Raw genomic sequence first — 16,692 nt, 5'->3', positions numbered from 1 at the left:
TGTATAAAACTGTTGCTTAAATGTTAGCAAGTTTTACTGTGTGGAGTGCAGCTTTCCTGTATCCCTGGCATTTTTAAAGCAAATTGACTTCAGATTGCCACATGTTTGACATTTAAAAAAAAAAAAGCTTGCATCAGAGTGTCATTTTAGCCTATTGCCGCACTTTCAGGTGGGAATTGCAATAACATTTAAAATGCAAAGCTGCTACATAGTGTCAACGCTATTCCCGTATCCGATTAATTGTCTGACTAGTTAAAAGGGAATTTGTTAAAATGCTGATTAGATATTTGAAAGGCACTTCAAAGGGGGATCTTTATTGCTGAGACTCTCTTAATTTTGGGTGTTTTTACTTATTGCTCTTCTTAAAAGCAGAAGTTTAAAAAACAATGGGCAGCATCTTTGAGTGTTGATTTGGAGGAATCCTGTTGGGATGAGACTTGTGCTTTAGTTCTCAAATATAGCAATACGCTCTGATTTAAAATTAAATGTCATACAGAAGTTTTTCTTGTTCCCTGATTTATTTTACATTTAATGAGTAACATAACAATATTTCCACAGTATGCATCCGATGAAGTGAGCTGTAGCTCACGAAAGCTTATGCCCAAATAAATTGGTTAGTCTCTAAGGTGCCACAAGTACTCCTTTTCTTTTTGTACCCCATCCAGTGGACATCCAAATACTTCTTTAAGTAGGTCAGATACTTGCAAATTACCCTGCCCCTACAGATAATCAGCTGTCAAGTTAAATGAAAAGGCAAAAAAGTTGAGTTAATTTGGGACCCATATAACACAGTTCAGTAGTTTAGATTTCCTACATCAGATGAACCACTTGGAATAGTACAAGGGCATACTAAGGACCTAATCCTGCTTCTGTGGAAGTCAGTATCTGTGTGTTGCAGTTGGTTTAGTGGCAACACTGTAAGGGCATGTAGGGATGTAGGAATTGCCATACTGGATAAGAAACCCCACAAAAGGCAGATTTGGGATAATCTGACCCGCCCACATTAGGTCTCAACTGGATCTCTAATAGTTAGATATTGGATTACACTCTGAACCATGAGGTTTAATATCACTTTCAAAATTTTTGTTAGCCTTAAGAATTGTTACTTGGCCATTTGGTGTATGTTAACCTGACTGTATAGAGGTTTTTCTTCTACTTTTCTCTTTTGTCCTTTAAATTGTTGGCTTTCATCTGACAATTATTTCTAAGACCATTTTTGTTAAACGGAATATTTATCAGACTGACTTTATGTGATGGCCTCTGAGCAGTATTCATGCACTGATACATTTTAAAATGTAATGATCTGCCTACCTTATCACCAGATATCTGATTGTCTTATGAAAGAACAGATGGCTATCCTGTTGGCTTACTTGACATTTTTAGTAGAGCTAAGTATCTTCCTATCGCTGCAGCACAAGTGCTTTTTCAGAATATTTTATGTTTATTTCAGTATTTTAACTTAACCACCTTTTTTCTCCTCTCCAGAATGGATTGTTATCTGCACTGCCTTATTTTGGATGTTGGCTGTGTATAATCATGTCTGGTCAAATTGCTGATTACTTAAGGGAAAAACAGAACTTGTCCACTGTGTGTGTGCGCAAAACATTTACCCTAATAGGTAGGTAAATTAGGTGAATAATGTGCATGCTTTTTCTTCAGTTTAGAACACTTAATGGTGCCTAGTTAGGGATAACGCAGGCATCATGAGTTTGACTCCTTACAGATGGTCTGCTGTCAGTCCAAGTATGTGTGTGTTTGGGGTGGGGTGCTGTTCGTCAGTGCTGGTGATTTCCGAGAGTTGCAGGACACATGCAGAAGTTGTACCAAAATGTATGTATGTGCTTGCTGGACAAAATATCAGTATTCTACTATTTCTTAGGGTTCCTTTGGACCTATGTGTCTTTAGTTTGACTGGTTTGATATGCACTAATCATACATTGGCCATTTTAGCTTGGTTTGCCTTATCTTTTTCTGTCTAGCTTTAAAATAAAAATCCCTCTTCCTATTTTAAATTCCTACTCTGCTCTAAAAAGGTGAGCTGCAAATGTTTTTACAAATTCTTCCAACTACTGGATGTGCTTATTGTCCCCAGCAACGGATGGGTTAAGAAGTGTGTTTGGCACATTTTAAGTTTAGAAATCTTCTAAACAGTTGTCTGCCGCACTGTTGAGGATACATTATATATACATGACTGAAGAAATTAAATGTCAGACCTTTTTTTCTAAATAATAAACCTGCTGTTTTTTTCCACTGATCTGCACTGAAATATCTTCTGGGAAAAAAGTTTATCGTTCCACTATGTTGTCCTCTAACAAGCAAAGATGAACATATCTATGTAAAGCAACTTTTGTCATCTGATTTCTCAGAAAAACAGATTCCGCTGGAGTAGAAATTTCTTTTACAGTGCTCGCATCAAAGGGTAAAATTTTCAAAGTCACCCAAGTGACTGAGGGAGTCATTAAAAGTCAGTGAGACTAAGGGCTTGTCTACACTGGCACTTTACAGCCCTGCAATTTTCTCGCTCAGAGCTGTGAAAAAACACCCCCCGAGCGCTGCAAGTTTCAGTGCTGTACAGTGCCCGTGTAGACAGTGCACCAGCACTGGGAGCTGTTCCCCTCATGGAGGTGGGGATTTTTATAGCGCTGGGAGAGATCATTAATGAAGACAATCCCTTAACCCTGGTCTACAGTATGAACTTACGTCAGTATAACTACGTTGCTCCTGGGTATGCAAAATCCACACCCCTGAGTTATGTAGTTTCACTAACCGAACTCCTGGTTAGACAGCACTATGTTGATGGGAGGGCTTCTCCCATCGACGTAGCTACTGCCTCTCGGGAAGAGTGCCCATAGATAGTGTCGGAGAAAAACACAGTTCTCACTCTCAGGTTGGGTGCAGCAAGTCAGATACACTTTATTATCTCAAGCAATTGCACAGAGGGAGAGAGTGCACTAGGACACAGGGTTTCCCCCACCTAGGCAGGTCTCTCTAAAGATAAACAATTAGAGCAAGCATTTATACCTTTATTACAGACAATAATGAGCAACAGCTGCATATTATTTATACATATTCCTTCATGATATCTTATTTTTCTCACCAATTTCTCTTATAGTCTACATTCTATTCTTATCTAATACAAGGTCACAACAGCCTCTCTCACAGTTCTTTTCCCACTCACTTCGCACAATCCCCACTTCTACAAATCTCGCGTTATTAAAGCTTGAGTTAGCCTGACTCCTACTCATTTCAGAGGCCTGCATCCAAATTCCCTTTATGTACTTCCACAGTAGCATCTTCACTAAGCTAAGCTGCGACGCTGCAGTGCTGTAAGTGTAGACGAGCCCGTAGACTCGTAAATTACTATCTGTAATTCAGTGCACCTTAGAATATGTTATGAAGTGGTTCTCACAGACTAATCTTGCAGGTTGCAGTACCTGGCTGATTTTAGTCACCCATGCCCAAGAAAATCTGTAATTGTTGCAATTTTTGTACGTGCCTGTAAATTAGAGAGAAAACAGCTAATTAACGAAGCTGAGGAAGGGGTAAAAATTCTGACAGGACATTTTGAAATCCAGGCCAGCAAAACTCAAAATGAAAAATCCAGAAATACGCGTTTTAAAAAGAAATTCTCTGCTTTCCCTAAGACTCCTTAACAAGATACGTATGATGTCTTTTTCAAACCAAAAAGACGTCTTCATCCTTTTATGCAACCACATCTATCTGTGGTAAAGAGGACAAGGAAGTATTCATAGTTTCCAACTGTGTCAGCAGAGCATATGTGTTAACTTTTTTACAACTGATTGCCATCTTTTCAGTATCCAAGTGTTGTGGCATATCAGTACATTGACAAAACTCACATAAATCCAGAAACTTGTGATTTGGTTGCATGCTCCAGAAGTTACCTATTGTAAAGAGCCCATTGGAAAGAGCTATGACAAAATACTGCATCAAAATGTTCTGAAGCTAACACTTTTGAGGAACATATGGGGTCACCATTTCAAACTGACTATCTAAAGTAATGTCTTGTAATAGCCAGCTGTTCCATTAGAGTGTACTTACAGATAGTATAATGTCTGAATCCCACTACAGAATTCATAATCTCTTGTTCCTCCTTGTTTCAGAGTAGCAGCCGTGTTAGTCTGTATTTGCAAAAAGAAAAGGAGGACTTGTGGCGCCTTAGAGACTAACAAATTTATTTGAGCATAAGCTTTCGTGAGTTACAGCTCACTTCATCGGTTCCTCCTTGGTATCTGATGGTTTGTAAAGCTCAGACTATTTTGACTAATTACACAGAGAGTTGCTTGAAGACCAGAAAGTATTTGCAGACGTTCCTTTGAATCTGAATGGTGGTTTGGTTCATTTATACCCACCCTTATTTCCTATTTGCAAATATTCATGCAAATAGATTTTTGGTCACTCAAATGGTTCTCGAATGGCTGTTCTCCACATGAAGACCTGTATTTGCATTTGAATGGGGGTATTTGTGCCCAAACATCAGTATTCATTATTCACCTTTTGTTGTTCATTATTCTCCTGTCTTAAAAGGTTTGTCACCCCTGATGGAGCAGAAACAATACCATGTGACTTAAGTGACCAATTCTGATACTGGACAGTCAAACTAAACAGCTGATAAACACCCACAGGCTGAAAGTTGGTCAAATCATCTGTTTACACAATTACAAATAATGAATACATGCAGAAGTCAGGATCAGTTCATCAGAAGAAAAAAGTGTTCAATTTGGATAACTTATTCATCACATATAATTCACACAGCTCTAGTCTTCCCCCATTTTATCTGCTATTGCAGCCTCTGTTAATTTTATCATAGTACATACACAAAATTGACCTGATCTGATAAGACTAGGCTGATCAGTATCAGTTACTTTCTGATGACCTTTCATCCAATTAAAGCTTGCTCTCCTGTCTGCCACGGGTATGGACTTCAGTGGGCTCATGCAGCACAGACATCCTGGATTCTCTTCTAATGGAGCCATAAAATTGCAAATCTCCATTTTAATTTAAAAAGTACCATGCTATGTTTTGCGCACTAGGTGGCAGTAGTAATATAGAAAATACACCTAAATACATAACTTAGTTTTAGGTTCTTTGTATGATAAATAACGGTTAAGCATCTTTGTGGTGGTAAGTGTCTGGAGGTTTCTAAATGATGTTGTTGTTTTTAGGAATGATCGGACCTGCAGTATTTTTAGTAGCAGCTGGATTCATAGGCTGTGACTACACATTGGCTGTTGCATTCCTAACCATATCAACAACACTAGGAGGCTTTTGTACATCTGGTTTTGGCATCAACCACCTGGACATAGCACCGTCGTAAGTATTGCTAAAGCTAGTTTTAATACAGATGACATTTTGATAACTTCAACGTGAATTAACACTAAAGCTGAGTGGTGTGTTCCATTTAGTGTTAAATGTTAACAATGGTGAAGCATTATAACCTTTTAGAAAGGTTATTTGCATTTGAAAAACATGCTGTATAAATTGGTCAGATGTTACTGTGTCATAAGCAGGCAGTATGTAGTCACTGGCTATGGGCAGATCAATCCTTATGTACAATTATTTTTCAGTAATGGTGTAATTTTTCAAAAGAGAAGGCTAGATTCTCATCTGTGTTTCTGTGCCTTGTACAAGACCAGAGCCCGACAGATCTCTCTCTTTCCTAAAAGATTTATTTGTACTCTTTAGATGTCCACATAAATACAGAATAATGACCAGTTGGAGAACTATTCAGCTCTGAGTTTGATTTACCCTCGTACACAGGACACTAGTGAAGTACAAGATTTCAACACTTATCAGGGCAGATTCTCTGCTGTGTAAGGCTCCTGGGCACAGCAAAGCAGAATGGGTTGCTCTAGCTTGTGCTAGCTGTCTGTGATCCCCCCAGCTTCAAGGAGCTGTGGATTAATGGTTTGAGCACTGTACTGGGAGTCTGGTAGTTTTAGTTTCTATTCCCATGTCTGCCACAGGAACCATAGCCAGATTCTGGTCACTCTCCCACCCCAACCTTTATGCTGGTAGCCAGCCTCCCACCGCTCATTTAACAGTCAGCTCTATCAATTCTGTCCCCTCTGGGGATTCCCCACACTGGGGACTTGTGGGTGGTTTCTGCTTCCTTTGCACCATCTGATTATTTGCAGATGTCAGGAAGGAATTTCCTCTCTGACAATCTACTGCACAGTTGTTGTTTTGTTTGGGGTTTTTTGTTTTGTGTTTCCCCATGCTTTTGCCTTCCTCTAACTTAGCAGCAGGGTGAGACTTAGATTCTGTTGGGGTCATCCTCAGCTATGCATGTTTATAAAGACTGTATGCATGGAATCTATTGAAGGGTCATGGCTGATTCCAGTAGGCCGTATCATCAGTCTTTAAGGTGGTATTACTTACTGTTGTTCTTCAAAGATGCAATTCACCTGTCTTCCCAAAGTGGAGAATTAATTGTCAGAGAGGTGGTCAAGATAAAAAAAAAAGAAAGAAAAATTCCTGAAATTTCCTTCTTTTTAAACAAAAGAGTAATCTAAGTGTTCAAAAGGAAATCAGGCGATGTGCAGGATTCTGGGCTACATGTTGAACTCCTCAAACCAGCTCCACAGTTTACCATTGGAGAAAGATTTCAGTGATGCTCTCTGCTTTCTTAAAAGTCAAAGATTTGGTATAAACCTCTTGGAGAGAAGTGAATTATGAACAAAGGAGATCTAGACTGAAGAGCACTTTCTTACACCACCATCTTTCTAGATGGCTGGCTGGCTCTCTAAATTAATAAATAAATAAATTAAATTAAAAATACACCAAAAAAACTACATTAAAAATATTAGGATGCCTATACAGCCATAGTGCAGGCCCCTGGTATTATATGTGATCATGTCATTAAAGACTATACTATCTTTTCCACAGGACCCCTGCCTCATTAATTCCACAGAATGGACAGTGCTCTCTTAATGAGCAGCTATTCAATATTTTGTTTTGTCCCCACTCTTCAGATCTCAGGACTTACATTCAGCACACCATTCAGACCCTGCTCCAAAGAGGAGAATTAATTTCCTCCTGGGCTTTTCTGTGGTGCTCATCACTATAGTTTCTGAGTTTTTCACATTCGCTAATTACTTTATCTTCACAACACTCCTGTGAGGTAAGGGCATGATATTACTCCATTTTAGAGATGGAGAACTGAGGCACAGAGAGATAGGGTCTAAAGTATTTAAAAAATGTGGGTACCCAATTAGAGAGACCTAAGATCTGATTTTTTCAAAGAATTTGTCATTTTATAGCTTTTTCTACACGGAGAGCACAATTCCTGTTGACTTCCATGTGAGTGCACAGCACTTCTGTAGATCAGACCCCAGGGATACCCAGAAAATAAGGAATTAAAATCACAGTGAGTGACAGTGTGGAAAGTTTAGCTTAAGTGACTTGCCCAGTATCACATAGGTACTCTGTGGCAGAGCAGGGATAGAATCCATGTATCCAGTGCAACATTTAATTGCCTTAACCGTGAGCCATTCTTTCTGTTTCTGCAATCCCCTGCCTCAGTTACTACACACCTTCCAATTTCTGCAACAAGTGAGGCTGGGGTCCTGGAGACCAATCTCCTTCCCTACCCAACCCTGATTCATCCCCAGAGCAGGTCCATCCTGTGCAGTGAATAAGGCAGAAGTCCTTTGCCAAAAAAATATTATGTAATCAGATAATGAAAGACTGTATTATAATGCATACACACAAGGGGGCCGAATTAAGGTTACATGGACATTCTTAATTCTGGCTTTGTCTAAGTTTTGAGTGTTTGACTTAGCAATTTAATGTTTTTAAACGTAGCTTTTGTATGTGTAACTTCCTAAGTTTTAAAAAAAAGCAAATTGGAAAAAAACCCAAGTACCATCATATTGACCCCCACATGGGCCATCAGCAAGATTGGAACTGTTAGATCAATCACACAGGTATCTGCCACTTGAGCTAATGGCGTAACAAGGAGTAATAGTAGATTGTCATCCTTTGGATAACCAACGCTAGAGGGGGATGTCAGTGGGTTTCACATATATTTTCTGGGAGTGGGGGAATTACCAGACTTAGGATACCTTGGGTTCCATTCTAGGCACAGTGGAGGGAGTGGTACTAATGGGTACAGAATCTTCTGTTCATTTTCCCCCAAACATGACCCCTTTCACCCTATCCCATCCAACCTGTCCTGTCTCTTTCTACCCCTGAATTCTTGTCCCAATCTCACTTCCCCACCTAGCCAGCCCCAGTCTCCATTCCTCGGGCTTCTGTTCCCAGTCTTTTTGCCTAGCACATCCTATTCTCAGTTCTCTGGACTCTCCGTTCCAAGTGTCCTTGCCCCCTCAGTCCCACTTTTCCCCCTACTCCCCATCCTGCTGAGAATGCCCAGTGTAGGAAATTTAGCTGCTATCTAAGAAGACTGTAGTGAGCACGTGAAAACTGCTCTTTTTACCCAAAGGTTATATTTGGGCAGATATTCCTAGGGGTGGCAAAATAATCATTCCAGAAGCAACGGCACCACCATCGCCGTGCTTTCTCTCTCTCTCGATCACATTTCAATACCCTACTCCAAAGCAGGGAAGTCCTAGCACTTTTCAAAGAAAAGGTTGCCAGAATTTTTTGAAGTGCTCAAAATGAGACCCAGGAAAAATAAGTCATGCTTGGAAACAGCTGAACCATTTTGTCTGAAATCTTTCAAAAAAAAAAACTTCAGACTGAGGCAGACACCCACCATTGAAAGGAGAGAAAATGAATTGGGGCATTACTGTGGGCATATAAAAGAACATAGTGATGAGCTTGCTGGCTATTACCATAAGGGCCTTTTGCTATTCAAAAAATTGTAACATGCCACAGCAGGAATTTGTATAATAAATTTAAGTTGCAGGAACTGTTTCCTTAAATGAACAAAAATCTTCACATCCAAGTAGAAAACATGAATTATAATATAAAAATGTAGGTGTGTCTCTTCCCATTATGTTGTAAACATTTGAAATTATTGGGGAAGGGGCAAAATTATCTGTGTGGGGGGGAAAATATATTCACTTCTGGCTTCTTCCCTGAAATGTTGGCTAATTCAGCCAATTACAGTAATATATTTCCTTGATGATGATAATTCTTAATATCTCACTCATCATAGATCCCTCATATTGTTCCCCTCACTCTCTGATGTGCTGACCACATCATGTATCTTGCGTTGTCTTCTCATTCTGCCCCTTACTTAATCAGTGAGTTCACTGTATTCGTGCATCCCCTATTATGTTATAGAAGATCTTCGTCAATGTTTGGACGGTCTTGCTTTGCAGATTTGTCATATTTAGCTTTCTCTTTCATGCTGGATTCTTTACATTGTACAGAGAGTTGCACCATGGTTATCTGCATCAGACTGTGTGTTATCAAGTGCACAATCTATGTCAGAAATACTAAAAATGAAAGACATGTAGCCAGGAATGAGCTGCAAATGTTTCTCTGGGCTTTGAGCTTTGAAAGTGCGAACTAATATTGTTGCAGTGCTTAAATGTTTTAAGGAAGAAATGCTGCATGTAGGTCCATTAAGGGCTTCATAGTGTTTTGGTATATACACTTATCTGCCCCTAGAGGCTTTTACACTTGGGCTCTATGAAGCTGAATGTCATATTAATTTTTATGCACTTTCAAGTTGCCAAAGGAGTATAAATACATAAGTATCACTGTAGTCAAAATTTCAAAGTTTAAAGTAAAATACAGTGCACTGCCTTAATAAGACTTCGTGAGTGTGTTGACTTTAAATAAAAATCATCCAATAGGCTCGATGCTTGAATTTGTAGCTCCCTTGTAAATGCTTTATTCAGAGAACACACACACACACACACACACACAGACACAGACACAGCTAATCCCATCTGATTGTACGCATAGGTGCTGGAACAAGGGTAGCAGAGGCTGGGGGGAGGTGCTGCACCTACCCCTCCACCCCCACCCCCCCAGCGTGAAGTGGTTTCCATTATATACAGAGTTTGGTTCAATGGCTGTCAGCACCCCCACTATAAAAATTGTTCCAAAACCCCTGATTGCAACATATGCATCATCGCCTTTTATCTGCAGTATGAGATTCCTTCTAGATTCTCCTATTTTAGTAAGTAAAATGCCAGGGCTGAGCATATCTCTTCAGGAAGGCTATAGGTTCCATGGGGTGAAATACTGAAGCCACCAGGAATTCTGCCATTGTACTCTGGGGGGCCAGGATTTCATCCCATTGTGTTAAACGGTGAGTTAAACCAATACAGCTATTAGGAATATCTCCTTTCCCTTTTATTAGCTCATGGCTGACCTCAGTTAGTGATTTTTATATGGCTTCTGGGGGCAGCAAATCCAGCCTGCAAATCTTGCTCTGTTACTCCTTTCTGCTTCTGCGATCCCTGGGCTCTGAACTGGAAGTTTACAATTTTTAGTTCTAGTCTCACTTCTGCCACTGACTTGCTTTAATGTTCTGCACTGGTAGAGCATTTTGCAAGCATGGCATCCATATGCCTTGCAACATCCCTATAAGTGCTAAATATATTCATTTTACAGCCACAGGGAGGAGAAACTGAGGCTCAAAGAGGTTAAGTGAGTGTCTCGAGATTACAGAGCAAGTCGTCATCTAAGACTGCTGCTGTGTGTGTTGAGAACAGCACACCTTGGGATCCCAGAGAGATCCAAATGTCTGCAAGTGGACCTGCAAAAGTGGGTGTGGCAACCAGAAACATGGGTGGTCTTAGTTAAACCCACCCGCCATTTGTGTGCTGCAGCCACAACCTATACAAATCTGAAGGGAACAAATGGAGCATGTGTTCTAACTCCCTGTGTTGGTGGAACTTATGCTGTGAAGTAAAAGGTAAATGGAGAAATCCTTAATGCCTCCTGTCTTATTAGCAATGGCATCTGCGTCATCTTTGTCTATCCCACACATCACCCTGTCATGTGCCACACACTACCCACCTCACCTTCCATCCCCTTTTTCTCCTCACCTCTCCAATGGATCCATCCAAGACAAATCGGTTGGTGCTTACCAAAGAGGGCATAGTTTGCTGTAAGAGGCTGGATGAGACTCTCGGCAGTTCACTGGTTTTGGCCTAGCCGAAAGGTGGCAACCCTATAACATGAAGCGTGTAAACCAGTAACTCATTTTAAGGTGACACTGAGTTGCTCTTAAAATAAATAAATGGGAGCCATTCCCACACAAGTACTAACTTGTCTTGGCTTTTAGTTCATGTGATCTGACAAGACTACAGCTGAAGGTGGTTTGGCTCCTATATCAAGCAGTTTCACCAAATACAGGAATAAGTTAATAAGCAGTGTGAACAATTTCTTCTACAGGTATGCTGGGATCCTGCTCGGAATCACAAATTCATTTGCAACTGTCCCAGGAATGGTGGGGCCAGTCATTGCAAAAAGCCTGACTCATCATGTAAGACTATTTGTTTGTTTGTTTCACTAATAAAATTTCATATGCCCTCTTCTAATGGACATTCTCCATTCTGAGATGCTGTTTTATATAAGGATAAAACGTGATGTATATGCAAGTCTTACTCTTAAGTTGTGATAAAGCTCTATGCCCTGGATTTTATTTTGGTGGCTGTTATACTGGCAGTAAAATGTGAGATTGCATTTCAGAGAGCCACATAGGGCTTTAGGTATTTGGCTGTCAGTGGCATAGGCCTTGCCTTCACTAAGAAAAAGAAAGGTGGGTATATTTTATCACGAGTTAGCTAACACGTGAATGACTAGCGTGGTAAAATCCTAGTGTGGACAAGGCCATTATAGTTTTAACACGTTAGCAGGTAAACATTGCCTTGGTTAGTTATGGAAGAGTGATGGTGTTTGAATCCTGAATTAAAAACTTGTCAGTTAAACAAGGAAAGAACTCCTTTCAATTGTATTTATTTGTAATGTGTATCCTGGGATTTTAGTGTATATTATAAAATACTATACAGTTCCTCAGAGACTTGAATTAGATACCCAGTCTGAGACTTTTTATTCCCAGCACTACTTAGTCATAAAATGAGAAACAATCATATACAGTAAAAGCTATATCATCTGGCACTTTACCAGCCGGAAAGCTCTATAAACCGGCATTTCTGATCTTCATTGAAAGTCCGGTTTACGGTCCAGTTAGCGCAAAGCTGTAGGCTCCCAATCTGGCTTCGCGCAGCTCCCTGGAAGTGGTGACATGTCCCTGCTGCAGAGGCGTGGTTAGGTGGCTCTGCGCACTGACCTGGCTCCACAACTGTGGGGGCAGCACCTGCAGGCAGAGGCAACATGCTGAGCTGCCTAGTTGCACCTCCGCCTAGGAGTATAGGGACTTGCTGCTGCTGCTTGCAGGGAGCCGCCCGAGGTGAGCACCTCCCTGATCCAGCACCCCAAAGCCCCTCCCGCACCCCAACTCCCTTCCCAGAGCACCCTCCCACACCCAAACTCCCTCCCTCTTAGTTAACCGGAATTTTTCACTTACCAGCACCTCCCATTCCCCCAACGTGCCGGATAACAAAGCTTTTACTGTACATAACCAAAATGCTTTTCTTTTAGAATTATTGATAGAATTATTTAAGAATACTTTAGGGAGGGCAAGTGGGATGAGTGACTTTGCTAGTACAATTGGTGAATTGAGTAACCTAGTAATAAATCGCTCCAAGCGTTGCTTTGAAAAACACTGAAGTATTATTTAATGCTGTGGGTCCAAACAGATCAGCTTTGTCTGGACAGCTTAACAAAAATTCTCTTATACTGTTTAGTCTGGTGTTAATACAGTCTCGTTCAGCTACCCTTTTCCTTTCTTTACCAGTAAAGACACTTTGCAAGCTTGTTTGAATAGTCACCTGCTATTTTAAAAATGGCCTTTTAACCTTAAAACGTTTACATATATGTAAACCTCAGTATTTATTTTTATTTTTTATTTTTTTAGAAATGTATTAGCCAATGCCATTAATGCATCCTAAACTTTTTTTAGACTACAAACCTTCATCCTGGTTTCAGTGACATCCCTTCACTGCCAATAGTAAACTTCTCTGTGGGCCAAAATCAATCCAGGGCTGAAATGTTTATGTAAAACCCATGGCTGGAACAGTAATATAGTAACAGATAATCAAACTGATTACCCATAAAGCATAGGAAAGATTTGTGGTGCTCTGAAAACTGAGTAGTCCTTGCCATTAGGTTCATTCTCCATGCATTGGGTTAGCCCAAATACAATTTTGAGACAATATATTTGGACTTTCTCACTTTGTTAAATGACAAACTGGGTGGAACAGCCCTTATCACAATGTTAATTGCATGGTTTTAAAATGTATTTGACTTCTACTGCTATTTAAGTTGTCCTTTTGTATTTGTAATGCTTTTGATGTCAACGTGAAACTGCACTGTGTAGAATTTTCAATTGACAAGAAAGAGTGTCTTTTTAGCAACTTTTCATTCTAAGATATGACGCTGTAAACTCATTGCTTTTATTTTTTTTCTCTTGGCAGAATACTGTGGGAGAATGGCAGACTGTTTTCTATATTGCTGCTTCTATTAACTTATTTGGAGCAATTTTCTTTGCATTATTTGGCAGTGGAGAAGTGCAGGACTGGGCACTTAATGGCCGCCACTTGCATAGAAACTGAAGGAGTTATTGAGATATCAAGGCTATACTGAATCACTGTACTAAAGTCATGTGACCTGAAAAGTGCCTTTCATATTGATGCCCAGAAAGTTACAAAAGCTTTTCAGTTTAACCATTTTATCTGTGTACTGTTTGTACTGGAAGTCACTTGACAATGCATGTATGTTATTTCTGTAACAAGAAACTACTTAGCTCTAGTAGAATAGCCTCATGCTAAGACTTTATCAGATACTTGATCTAAAACCTAGAATTTTAAATCAGTGTGCTGGGCACCATTTTCTGCCACCTCTTAATATTTTCTGAATTAAAACGGGTAGGAAGATGTCTTCTATCATTGACAGGGCGCAGGAGAGAGAAGGGATTGTGTGTGGTGTTGGGAGGAGGAGGAATGGTATGTAATAAGGAACCTTTTTTTAATTTTTATGAAGTTAACATGCTTCTACCATTTTAATATCCAGGAACTTCCTGGTTTTCTAGAGGTTTTTATTATATTTTAATTTTTCTTTTTACCAATATTTTAATTGGTGTTATAGGGCTCTGTTTTACTACACACATTTCCAATATGTAAATGTTCCATGTTCAAGAACATGGCTTCACAATTAATACAGAGTAATTAGAGAGCAGATTAACAACAAGCAGCTTACATATGAGACAGACGCACAGAAGGAGTCTTTCTGCTCCCCCCTCAGTGGGGTAAGATATTGACATACCATACATTCAGTGTCCTATGCATCAACAAAGGAGTACGTTGCTATGGTTTGAATTCTAAGCAATGTGAAGATTGCACTAGAAACGGAATAGCTGGGTGTGTGTATTAAAATGATTTTCAATCTGGCAACCTTTTTTTTTTCTCCATGACAAAAAGCATTCAAAGCAAAGGAACTCTCAAATTCTTCTGCTAATGTTGTAAATTTGCCAGTAGAAATGTACTAAAATGAGGCCAGTGCAGAGATTAAGGATAATACTTTTTAGTTCTCTTCTATAGTTACTCTAGCCCTGTTCACAGGTTAAAAATCAGTGATATTGGGGAAAGAACCAGTGCAACTTCATTTTTGGAAGTTGCCCCAGGCGCTTGCTGTTCTGAGTCTGAGAGAATTGTGATGTTGGTACAGAATTCACACTTGGAGCATTCTTTTACTATAAATGTACACTTGGATGCTACACACCTGACTAAACCCAATTATGAGTGAAAATTGTAGTCTAGAAGGAATCGGTGATTGAAAATCAGAGGGACTCCACTTAGAGTATTCACCATGTAGAAAGGGAAAAATCCCCTTTCCAAAGATTCCTGGATTGGAGCAGGTTGGCGAAGGACACTTTGCTTTATTTTTTCCACCTACCACCAATACAAAAAAAGAAGCCTGGCCACACCTGCCTACTGGTGCTCCAGGGGAGTCTGGCTGACTTCATTTCTAGGAAATGGCTACTGCCTCTCTTTACCAGCTTTAAGAACCTTTGTGTTTTCACTTGCGTTGAAGTGTCATGTCTTACTATAGAAGTATGTTAAAGCTGTGCTGTATCATCAATTTGTTTCTACAATAAATGGTGCCAGATTCATATGGAATTTATATTTGCACATGTGACTGTTATTGGAAATGATACAATTCTAACTTTTGGGAAGTGATCCGCCAGTTAAACAGAGAATGTACCAACTGTGGGTGATGGATGGATTAGGGGATTGTGAATGGGTTTCTGAATCCCTAACCACTGCAGCAGTCTCAAATCTAGCAGAGACAGGTGAGTACTGTCTGCATGAAAAGAGGTAGCTTCGTTTTGTGTTCACAAAGCAATTGGGCTTTTTACTGGTCTCGGCAAAAATGGTGCCAAATAGTCCAAAGAATTGTTTGGACATAGACTGAACTAGCCTCTTCCCCTACCACCTCGGGACCATGCTCCAGGTCAGAGGTGCAGTAGGATGAGGAGAGGCTTGCATGGCCGCTACTTTTTTTTTTTTTTTTAATTGACAACTGTTCTGTAGACAGAGCTTTAGATTCCAGTGTTGTCAGTCTGGCGTCTTGGTGACCACGAACATGGAATTTCCAGAAGAGAAATGGAATTAGAACATTATTTTGATTGTTTTTATCTGTGAGTTAAGACAGTAAACATTAAATAGATCCAATGTCACTGATTCTATTTGACAGGTTTCAGAATAGCAGCTGTGTTAGTCTGTGTCCGCAAAAAGAACAGGAGTACTCGTGGCACCTTAGAGACTAACAAATTTATTTGAGCATAAGCTTTTGTGCGGTAAAACCCACTTCATCGGATGCACACAGTGGAAAATACAGTAGGAAGATTTTATATACACAGAGAACATGAAACAATGCGTGTTACCATATACACAATGAGAGTGATCAGTTAAGGTGAGCTATTACCAGCAGGAGAGGAAAAAAACCTTTTGTAGTGATAATCAAGATGGGCCATTTCCCACAGTTGACAAGAATGTATGAGGAACAGTGGGGGGAATAAACATGGGGAAATAGTTTTACTTTGTGTAATGACACATCCACTCCCAGTCTTTATTCAAGTCTAATTTGATGGTGTCCAGTTTGAAAATTAATTCCAATTCAGCAGTCTCTCACTGGAGTCTGTTTTTGAAGTTTTTCTGTGGTATTATTGTGACTTTTAGGTCTGTAATCGAGTGACCAGAGAGATTGAGGTGTTCTCCGACTGGTTTTTGAATGTTATAATTCTTGATGTCTGATTTGTGTCCATTTATTCTTTTACGTAGAGACTGTGCGGTTTGGCCAGTGTACATGGCAGGGGGGCATTGCTGGCACATGATGGAATATATTCTGTTTGAGTTATCCAAGCCAGACTGAGGAGTCTTGGAATTTCTGGTTTCATACCTATTTTGTTCTTTTAATCTCATGCATAATTGACACAGGTGCTCTGTGTTCCATTAATTTTGAAGTGAAAAGCTTGGCTGGAAAGCAAGGACAGAAAACTTATAGTAGGTCCTCATGTTTATTTCTAGAAAGCAGACCAAGGCTAGCTGGGGTCCTTATTCTGAAGCAATCATAACATTTGATGATAGAGTTTGATCCACAAGGCGTTAAGCACTCTGGCCCCAA

At 39.9% G+C, this 16,692-nt stretch overlaps 1 protein-coding gene across 3 annotated transcripts in view; it reads left to right on the top strand.

Annotated features, from left to right (window-relative positions):
- SLC17A5 (solute carrier family 17 member 5) overlaps positions 1-15,185 on the top strand; it is a 38,101-nt gene extending 22,916 nt beyond the window's left edge. For all 3 annotated transcript variants that reach the window (XM_073336460.2, XM_073336462.2, XM_073336463.2), the window contains exons 8-11: positions 1,486-1,618; positions 5,184-5,331; positions 11,341-11,431; positions 13,485-15,185. In XM_073336460.2, the coding sequence (XP_073192561.1) occupies positions 1,486-1,618; positions 5,184-5,331; positions 11,341-11,431; positions 13,485-13,622 (510 nt within the window). In that variant the 3' untranslated portion in view covers positions 13,623-15,185. The remainder of the gene's footprint in view (positions 1-1,485; positions 1,619-5,183; positions 5,332-11,340; positions 11,432-13,484) is intronic.
- Positions 15,186-16,692: the final 1,507 nt, after the last annotated feature.

The sequence above is a fragment of the Lepidochelys kempii genome, chromosome 3 (assembly GCF_965140285.1).
Source record: "Lepidochelys kempii isolate rLepKem1 chromosome 3, rLepKem1.hap1, whole genome shotgun sequence".
Lineage (NCBI taxonomy): Eukaryota > Metazoa > Chordata > Testudines > Cheloniidae > Lepidochelys > Lepidochelys kempii.
Note: the sequence above shows the minus strand (reverse complement) of the source record. Positions and strands in the feature narration are given on the sequence as shown.